The 11,040-nt window shown below is 35.0% G+C and overlaps 1 protein-coding gene across 1 annotated transcript; it reads left to right on the top strand.

Annotated features, from left to right (window-relative positions):
- The first annotated feature begins 8,204 nt into the window (after positions 1 to 8,204).
- LOC129875883 (transcription factor bHLH35-like) lies at positions 8,205 to 10,325 on the top strand. The gene is made up of 5 exons (XM_055951111.1): positions 8,205 to 8,331; positions 8,446 to 8,548; positions 8,676 to 8,882; positions 8,949 to 9,122; positions 10,058 to 10,325. Exons 1-5 carry the CDS (start codon positions 8,282 to 8,284, stop codon positions 10,145 to 10,147), a joined length of 624 nt encoding a protein of 207 aa, XP_055807086.1. The 5' UTR covers positions 8,205 to 8,281; the 3' UTR covers positions 10,148 to 10,325.
- The last annotated feature ends 715 nt before the right edge of the window (positions 10,326 to 11,040 follow it).

The raw sequence follows: 11,040 nt of genomic DNA, 5'->3' as shown, positions 1-11,040 counted from the left end.
GTCCTCGAGATCCTAAGTGATATAGGCCTCAATGGCATTTAGAAGGCACTCAAGATGGCTACAATACTATTCTGGTCCTCGGACGATAGCTTAATCTTCTTACATTGTCGAGTCTCTGATAATGATTTAGATTGTATATGGTTACTCACTAATTGATTCGTGTATACTGTAATACATCTTTCATCGAGTCCCGAGCCAACTATAATATAATTATTATTATATGATATGTGGATCATACCGAACGTTCCTCGATATTATTATATGATATATGGATCGGATCGAACGTTCCTCGACATTATTATATGATATGTGGATCAGACCAAACATTCCTTGGCATTACTATATGATATATGAATCGGACCAAACGTTCCTCGGTATTACTATATGATATGTGGATCGAGACGTCGTTCCTCGACATTATTATATGATATGCGGATTGGGCTGTACGTTCCTCGGCATGTACTTACTATATACATGGATCGGGCTGTATATTTCACAGCGCTAATAATATATATGTGGATATGATGATAGAATAATATAGATGAAGAGTAGTAAGTATGTGAAGTTATCTCCTTTCTCTTGGCATGTTTTGGCATAAGTACGTAGAGCTACCCTTTTTTCCTCTTGATATGTCTTTGACATAAGTGTGGTGCTATGATGGTAAGGTAATGCAATAATTAGGTTATGATACCGAGCCCATGATGGGTCGGGTACGATATATGTAATAATGACTCCTTGAGGAAAAGTATAGACTAGGTAAAGCTTATTCTTTCTCTTCCTTTGGCATGTCCTAATTATAAGTAAAATGTGATACGAGCTCTGGGGTAACTCCACTTTTAAGTCCTAAATGTAATCCATATCTCTTATTCACTTTTGAATGTCAAACTCTTGTAGTAAGTTGAACTACTTTCCTTGAACTCCGTAGGTTGAGAAGTACTGGATGCATAATCTCCTAGTCCAAAGGACTATGTGACGACGGGTATCCCTGATTCTATGAACTGTTAGTATTACTTTAGTACATGTCTAGGGTCCTCGAGATCCTAAGTGATATAGGCCTCAATGGCATTTAGAAGGCACTTGAGATGGCTACAATACTATTCTGGTCCTCGGACGATAGCTTAATCTTCTTACATTGTCGAGTCTCTGATAATGATTTAGATTGTATATGGTTACTCACTACTTGATTCGTGTATACTGTAATACATCTTTCATCGAGTCCCGAGCCGAATATAATATAATTATTATTATATGATATGTGGATCATACCGAACGTTCCTCGATATTATTATATGATATATGGATCGGATCGAACGTTCCTTGACATTATTATATGATATGTGGATCAGACCAAACGTTCCTTGGCATTACTATATGATATATGAATCGGACCAAACGTTCCTCGGTATTACTATATGATATGTGGATCAAGACGTCGTTCCTCGACATTATTATATGATATGCAGATTGGGTCGTACGTTCCTCGGCATGTACTTACTATATACACGGATCGGGTTGTATATTTCACAGCGCTAATAATATATATGTGGATATGATGATAGAATAATATAGATGGTACCCCGAGTCCCCAAAATGGGTCGAGCATAGTACGTGATGGTAATATGTATGACTTTCTTTTATACGATGTGAGTACGGTAAATGGTTACATGTTATACTTTCCCCCTGCATCCCTACACCAATTATAATTTCCTTATGATGTCTATGCTTTACATACTCAGTACATATTTTGTACTGACTCCCTTTTTTCGGGAGAGAGGGGGCTGCGTTTATGCCCGCAGGTACAAATACACACTTTGGGGATCCATCAGCGTAGGAGTTCCACTCAGTAGTTCAGAAGCGCTCCATTGTGCCGGAGCCTAGTTTTGGTATTAACCCTCGATGTATATATTTATTTGTTCACGGGTACGGCGGGGGCCTTATCCCACCTTATGTTACTTCTTACTCTTAGAGGTTTGTGGACATATATGTGGGTTGTGTATGGGCTGTATATGCATGTATGTATAGTGGTGTCTATGATATGCCTCGCTAACTTATATGTTATCCTTCCTGTTGATGTGCTATAACATAAACAGGGGACAAATTTACTTACAGATAGTAGAGAAATACGCAAGTGCCCAATTTGGGCACCCGTGATGACTTACGGAGTTGGATCGTGACATTACCGCTCCCTATTACCTTAGTATAACAACTATGCACACCATAAGGATCCATTCATTACTCCCATTAGAACAATGACATCAAGAAAAATTAGGCACAATCTAGGATCACTTGAAACATTGAGTTGTTATCAACTTACTCTCACAATTAAAATTGTTAACACAGATAACACAAATTAGAAACACATTGTTTTAGCCCAGTTATAAATATATTACGAGAGTCTTTCATAACTACCCTTATGCTAATGTGCCACAATAGATCTTTTTCTCACATGGTTCCCAATCAGTCCCGACTGCCTCAAAACCAGAGTTTCTCTACTATCCCAATTTGTTCTTTTTCCCTTACCAAATCTATCAATGGTAAGTCCACACACAATTTACAGGCCGCATTTCCTCACATGATTATGTCATTTAACACATCAGAAACCATTCTTTAATCACCTTGTGTCTCAAAATAATACTAATGCGCATAATCCAGTTATGACTCTTTTCCAATATTTAGCTCACAACATTACTAGCAAACATATATCACCTAATTTCAACATGCAGGAAAGGGCACTTCACACATATAATCAAGAATTACTATGCACATAATCGCAATTTCATCTACATAACACAAGCAAGTTCAAAACTATCAATTAAGTCCTCTTCATGGATGATCACTAGTTGATCATCTATGCAATCTCACCATTTCTAAATCCAGATACCAATTGGAACCTTCTCAATTCTAATTTTTGTTGATTGCATCCCTTCAGCCGTGTCAACAAAATGCAATTGCTTTGTTGAGATACCAATTAAAATCTCGAGATACCAATTAGACTCAATCTATACCACAAGCGACAGACCCACAAATAAGAGAGAAGAAATGGAACTACTTCCCAAAATACTTCATATCTTCTCGAAGATTAGATGTGGATATCAACATACCAATCCATAGGAATCTACTCCACACTTGCTTTTGTATTGGGAGACCGATAACCTGGGCTCTGATACCAAATTTTCACAATCCAACCTATCGGACCATGCGGGCATCCATTTTATGACCTAAGTAGGAGAACCCTTAACTCCTTATATGAAAAACATTATGGAATTTATATCAAAATTTGAGTATTTAAACTAGAAATTACTAGTAGTTTTGTAATAATCCAGTTTATACAAAATAACACATAAAAACCTCATGAATACTAGTCTAAAATACGTACAAAAGCTTCTAAGAGTAGTAAAATGGCAAATGAAGAATGAGACAGCTCCTACCATAAGGAAGAAAAATAGAAGCTACTGGAGGATCGCCATCGTTTTCACCTAAAAGACATAACTGGCCCTTCAACCAGACTATGCCAAGTGGCATAATAAGAATAGTATCAGTATAAAAAACATGTACTATTAGGCATTATCGTTCACTATGATACCCACCGCATAGTATATGAACAGAAAAATAATAGAGATCATGATAATTAAACTCAACATAATAAGCATGTCCACCAATCAAATAAGTAAACTCCCCCCTCTCACTCTTATAGACTTCACCACTCTAGTGTCCAGAGTCTAACTACCCACTCTAGTTACAAACTTGCGACCAATGGGTTATGGGCCCGTCATACTACCGCTACTCACTTAGCTCTAACTGTTACCACCCAAACACCCTTAACCACTCAATGGTTCCACCCAACTACCACTGGCTTGATCCAGTTATCTCACAACAAAGGGACCCAGCCATTTTATAACAATGCTTCATGCCTAACTTTGGATTCTAGGTAACAACTACCACTACCACGGCTACTCGTGGAAACTTCAATGAGAACAACTCTCTATCAATAAGAAACCCCCACCTCTAAATCTATAATTATAGAATAATTCATGTATCACATATCTTACATCGATCTCTAACACGGTCCACCACCTAACCAAGAATAAGTTCATATAGGCTCACAGTTCTTTTATAACTAACATTCCTTCTCTCAAGAGATCCCTTATAAGTCATTTTTTCCTGGCTCATTTACAACTAACCTCACTATTACATAAAAATTACAAAACATCATCGGGTCCTGTCATGGGACTATCCACACACATGTATTTGGCCCTCTCAAGGGACCCAATACAGTCATATATGTGTTAGAACATGACACCCGATCTAAGAACATGTCGAAACATGACACCTAATTCAATACGTGTCAAAATGTGACATCCGATCTATTTATATGTCAGAATGTGACACCCGATCCAATTATGGAAGACAATCACAAACTATCAATAATAGACCACATTATATCACAAGAATGGTTTTATTACAAAACGAGCAACCAAGTGATCATTTTGCATAAAGTCTAGCATATTTATCTATTCACACATATATATGCATATCACAAGTAATTCAACGAGTACTTGGAACACACCCGAAAACAAAACCATCACCTACACTACCAAACCCTAAGGTTTATCTCTAATATCTACATAATTCAAATCTCTGGACATTCTACCATGTCCATTACAACTTAAACCATCTGTAGGTAACACTATCACAATTAATAACTTCCCTCAATCATTGCACCACCTTCTTATCCAGGTCACTTTGAATTTAAGAACTAATACAATCGAATTTCTGACTGTGACCCATAACCCATAGCTCAGTTATACAATTCCTCGTTAAATTCACTTTTATACTACATAGTAGATATACATTTAGTACTTAGAAAAGAGAAGCCTAGCCTACCTGGGCGCCAAGAAACTGTGGAGATATAATTCTACTGAAATCCTTTGTTCCAGATTTCCTTCGGGCAAGAGTGGATTGAATTCCATTGGTTTGAGCCCTTCCAGTGCTGAAATTCCTTTCCCTCTTTTTTCCAAGTCAGGAGCATCCTTAGGAGTGTTTTTGCATTAACCCATTCCTATAACCTATTCTTGGAAGAAGTGGGGGAAATAAGAAAATCATGACTTAAGTTTTTTCCCACGTTCTCCCGTTCTAGCGGTCACATTCCCGCTTTGACGGTTCTGCTAAGGCAGAACCATCCCGCTTTGACAGGATGGTGCATCCCAATTGAGTAAATTTTCTTGTGATTTCTTCTTCTCTAAATTAACAACGATTTAGGTCGTTACACATTGTGAATTATCATTTTGGTGCTCTGATGCGGCGATGCCGCCGTGGCCAAAAATCATCAAGATGGCATTGACTTCAAATGCAAATTGGTGGTGTTTGGCTTTCATATCTTTTGGGACTTTTGACGGGTTAGTCTAGTGATGGGATGACACCCTTTTTGGCATTGGTCTCCTCTATCAAACTTATCGAGCTTCATCGTAACTAGTTAGACGGGACTAGCCAGCAATTCCACCATCTTTTGATTTAATATTTTTGGAAGAACACAAATTACGGGGTGGAGAAGAAAAAATTCACCGGCATAATCATCTCGAATCATGCTAGAAGATTGATGAATTTGAAGGCGGTGTTCTAACAGTTTTTGTGAACTGATTTTTAATTAATTCTATTCTTAATTGGTTTCTACTGAGTTGTAACTATTTTTATTATTGTGTTCAATTAGTGAGGTGGTAAATTATAAAAGAAGAGAGTTCATCTTCTTGGAAAACTAATTATCGTAATAGTTAGAGCTAATGAGGTATTAGAATTAGTCTCTTATATTATATAGTTATACTCTAAAACTGCTCATTTGAAAATAATGAAGTTAATTGTTGAAATCCTATAAGGATCGTGATTTTTATTTTCTTAAGTAAGAAGTTCTCTACAAGAAATTCAAGTATTATTTACTTTCTATTTCGATATGTGTCTAAGAAATAAGTTGTTACAGCTAGATGGTGGGGTGCATTTTATTGCAAGATCCATGTAATGACCCGTTATGTCATTTCGAGAATGAGTCCTCCTTCTTTCGTAAAAGATCCCTTCCTTAAATTTAAATTGGGAAAATTTTGAACTTTTTGGTAAATTCGATTAATTAGTTGATGGGTGATTTGAATAATTAAGTTAATTAATGGGCTAAAGTCTTAATTTATTTAATATGCTATACTACTTTATTTATTAAAATAAGAGGGCTTTTCACTTTTAGTACCTAATTAGTTTGAAAAAAAAGAACAGAGAACGGCGAGGAACTTACCTGCAGCGGCATACGAGCAACATCCATTTAGGTGAGAGCTTAAGTCTCAATCTAGTGAAGTGTATACTTTAATAACTATGTATATGCATAAAGTGATGTATTGGTTATAGAAAAAAAGAATTATATTGAAGCAAGGCATCGTGCAATTGGGCAGTTAGGTTTGTGCAAGCTTTGAGATAATTTTCTTATAGCTAATCATTACTATGGTTATATGATATTAATGGCATGATTCATAATGATTGGGTGATGACGGGAAAGGTTTGAGTGAAAAATCATTAGATAATAATGAGTAATCATTGAACTTTAGTATATGAGAGTATAAAATGGGTACTGCAATTTTGTTCTCTCATTTGAACTGACCTATTGTTTGTAATCTTCGATATTTGGGGCTTGATTATAGGTTTGGTCAAATTTTTGGGTCTAGGCTAGACATGTAGTAATATGGGTGTTGTTAGTTTCGAAATTTTATCGTGATTATTTATCCGAATAGATTACATTGATTTGGAAGCTCAACAAAGGGGAAGGCTCAAGTGTCAAAGTGATTGCTTGATTATTTGAGGCAAGTAAACTTTTAAAACTCTGTAAATCTTTAGAATACTTGAATTTTCTTTTTTGTATGCGTTGGGGAGTAATGGGAATGAGGTAATTGGTTAGTTATTCAAATGAATTGACTTTATTAAATGAACGGGGTTAATTAAAAGGCAATGTGTTGCTTTAATTGTGATTGAAAAGTGTGAAATGCCTTGATCTTGATATTGATGACCATTTTTATGATATGCTTTGATAGTTGTGTTGTGATTGTAAATTGCTTAGATTTGCCATTTCCTCGTTATTGTGTGAACAAGTTGAATTGCATTTTATTCTAGAACATTGTGATGAGATGTACATATGTGATGCCAAGGTCATTAACGGCGAGAGTGTGATGCCGAGGTCATTTTCGGCGAGAGTGTGGTGACGAGGTCATTTTCGGCGAGAGTGTGATGCCGAGATCATTGCCGGCGAGAGTGTGATGCCGAGGTCATTGCCGGCGAATATGACTAATGCTCAATTATTAATTGTTCATGAGCATCCCTACATATATATATTTGTGGTTTATAGACTCGTGTTTGATTCGTGTGATACTTGTGATCTTTGTCTTGTGATGATTTAGTCGTAATGGTGGAACATATTTGAATTGTGTATTGGGAAATCTAGGTTGGGCTAATTTATCTGTGCAGGTTGTAGTTATGGAGGTTCGGTTAGGAGGAAAGGAGTTCCTGTATTCTTTAGATTTGCTTGGTTTTATTAGTTGACTTGTTTGGTATCGTGTTGGTTGGTACTCACTCCTTGCTTCTACACTTGTATAGGTTCTGAGTCCGGATACTGAGTTTGAGATATCCATTATCCTCCGAGGCTTTGAGGTGACTTAGAGATGTAGCTGATTGATGTCCGACGATCTCCCTTGTCCCTTTTTCCTTTATGCTTTATTCTATTTGAGATACAAAGACATTTGAGACTTGTATTATCTTACATTTCACATTTATTAGTGGCTTGTACACATGACTGCCAATTTTTTTGGGTTATTTAAGATTATTTAAGACTTCCGCGTTTGTTTATTTGATATACGTAGTATTTTCGTAGTATCTCCTATAATTATTGGGTTTAGGCTGACTTGTTCCGATGGGATTGGACAAGTGCCATCACACTCGATTTTGGATCATGACAATCCAACTCGGTAGGTCAAAAAAAAATTGTTGTGAACCCATCGCAGTGTCTACGATTCCCCACCATGGGGCTTTTTTTTCCATGCCTACCATTCTCTCTCACTGTGTGGATAAATAAGAGCTTTACGTGAACGATAATTTTTTAAAAATATAAAGTTGTTTCTATTTTTTAAAGGATTATAAGAAGCACATGTGGTCGTTTGCGTCCTCTATATATACCTATTGTACGTGTCCATTTTTTAAAGCTTACATCCCTTTACCCATAAAAGATATTTAGAGCCTAACTTGTCTCCTTCCAAAGAAAATGGAGAATAATAATTATTGGGAAAAAACCATATTATTACATGAGGATAGGTAAACTTTAATTGATGCTTTCTTTTTGGTTTAGTACTATTTTTGTTGGAGAAATATAATGATGATAATTTTGCACTTGGATGAGCTAATTATGTCGTCATATTATGATTGAAGCTCGCCGGATGCATCGAAGAACATTGTGTCAGAAAGGAATAGGAGGAAGAAACTCAAAGACAAGTTATTTGCACTTAGAGCTCTTGTCCCAAAAATAACCAAGGTGAAGCACAAATGGTGATTATGTTTCATTATTTCTATTTCCCTCCAATTACGAAAAATACATAATTATTGTAAAATATATACTGTATTACTAGCTATTTTTGGTTATTTGTTTTTCCTTTTTATAGATGGATAGAGCCTCAATAGTGAAAGATGCAATTGAGTATATTGAAGAATTGCAGAAGCAAGATAGGAGAATTCGAGGAGAGATATTAGAGCTTGAATCTAAAAGCTCAAATAAGAATAGTACCCATATTGATCTCCAACATGAAAGCTTTGATTTTGCAAAGCCCACAACACTTGGATATCATTCTTCCCCAGTTGATGTTCTTGAGGTAATTAATTAATTTAGACTCCTAATAAAATAATATTTACACATCATGACTTTCTACTCATTGAAGTTGAGGGTATCTTCAATGAGAAATAAGACTGTGGTGGTGAACCTCACTTGCATCAAAAGAAGAGACACAATCCTAAAGCTTTGTGACATCTTTCAATCTTTGAATGTCAAAATAATTACTGCAAATATCCTCACTGCTTCCTCTGGGCCGCTTATCAGCACAGCTTTCATTCAGGTAATACAATCGTTTTTCTTTTTTCTTGTTTTGTTTTTTCCACTAACATTCTTGTTTTCTAAAATTAATTGCTTACAACTAAGGAAATTAAGCTTCACAACTCGTATATATTTAATGTTGATTGTGTCTTCCTTATCTTTCAATACATCTTATTTTCTATTCGCCTCCTCTCCATTTCGTCAAATACACATTTAGATGAGAGTTAAGATTATATTACATAAGAAACTATCATAACCATAGTTAAGTGAATAAGTTTTGGAAAATAGTCTACAAATTAGGTAAGAAAAAGATATTCTCCACTAATTTTGATACATATTAATATTATTAATTTTATCTTATAGTTCTATATTCAAATATTAAAATTGTCAAACATGAATCATATTTATTTAATGTCCATAGTTCTAATTATTGGAAAACAATACTAGAAAAGCTCTTTGATCTCTCTCTCTCTCACACACACACACATATTCTATTTTGAACAACACCGTAATTATTTGCCTAGGGCATGAAAATCTTTGAAGTCTAATAATCATATACTTCCTCCATTTAAATTTTATTGTTTGGTTTTAACTTGATACAATTTTTTAAAAATTAAATAAGACTTTTGAATTGTGTGCTTTTTTTTTTTGGTAAATAGTTTTGTGTTCTTAATTTAAAGTAAATCGAATGTATAAAAATATTCTTTAATCTTGTAGTATAAAACAAGTCATGTGGAAAGTTAGAACAAACTGAAACATAAGCCTATATAGATACATGATGTATTCTGACAAGATTAAGCTCTTTGACAATATAACTGGCCAACATTTTATTTATAAATTGGATGGATTCCTGAAAGTTTTGAAGTATGTACGTACTTATAAAATGATAAGAGTTCAATAATTTATATTAGCTAAATACCTAATTAATATCTACACACTTTGATTTCTCTTTTCCAGGCTGATGAGGAAGAGATTGATCTTTTGAAGTTGAGGATTGAAACTGCTATAGCTTCTCTAAATAATCGAGATAGCCCTATGAGCTCTTAGAACAACAATGGCTTGGATTCAACTATACATGTTTCTCCTTCATGATAATGAGGATGTATTTATTCGAAGAGTGGTTTTTTGTTCCAAGTTTGGTCACCTTTGACAGACTATTTATGTAGTTTGTAGTTGGTGTTTTTCACAAGAAATCTCAGTCAATACAAGTCTACCTTTATGTCCATTTCTAATCTCTTGTCTAAATATACATACATGGGTCACAGTGCATGCCTCATTAGTGCTTACCCTTGCATCAATGACCTAATTATAATAACAATTGAATTTGTATTTGAAAATCAATCGCACGTGGATTATTATGAAGAAATGGTGTATTATTCTTGATGTTGTATGACTTGCTAAAGAGAATGATCAAAGTGATAAGTATAAAGCAAAGTAATAACATAAGACAATAAAAGTAACTTTTATTGAATATTTCTCGGCATGATTTTCGGACGACATCACCGGAAAACGATAAATTTAAAGACTTCAAGCTTTAGTTAGAGATTAATATAACTAGTGTGATGAGAATCAGATGGATTACAAGTAAGGGGAAGGAGTATACTTATAGTCTAATCCTAAGTAACGTCTTGTGTGTATTTTTTAGCCTTTCATAAGGAGCATTATCTGTACGCTGAATTCGGCAAGTACGTGATAGAATGACTGCTTGAGAGAATCTTGAATTCTCCAAAAACAATTACAGATGAAGCTTATCCAGATCGACTACTGATAAACTTTATTTTTCTGATCTCATTGCTTCAGAACTAGATGGCATGCTATGTTGATTATTATTGGTGACAGACATAATCAATTTCTCACAACTTAAATTTTATTATATCAAAGGAACCTGTGTTGGTTTTATAATTTTTATACAATATTTTTGCACTCACACTAGCAACTCT

Source organism: Solanum dulcamara, chromosome 2, assembly GCF_947179165.1.
Source record: "Solanum dulcamara chromosome 2, daSolDulc1.2, whole genome shotgun sequence".
NCBI classification, from domain to species: Eukaryota; Viridiplantae; Streptophyta; class Magnoliopsida; order Solanales; family Solanaceae; genus Solanum; species Solanum dulcamara.
Note: the sequence above shows the minus strand (reverse complement) of the source record. Positions and strands in the feature narration are given on the sequence as shown.

Coding starts and splice junctions, on each gene's coding strand:
- LOC129875883 (XM_055951111.1), top strand. CDS start 8,282: ATGGAGAATAATAATTATTGGGAAAAAACCATATTATTACATGAGGAT. Junction 8,332..8,445: donor ATATTATTACATGAGGATAG/GTAAACTTTAAT, acceptor TTATGATTGAAG/CTCGCCGGATGCATCGAAGA. Junction 8,549..8,675: donor TTGTCCCAAAAATAACCAAG/GTGAAGCACAAA, acceptor TCCTTTTTATAG/ATGGATAGAGCCTCAATAGT.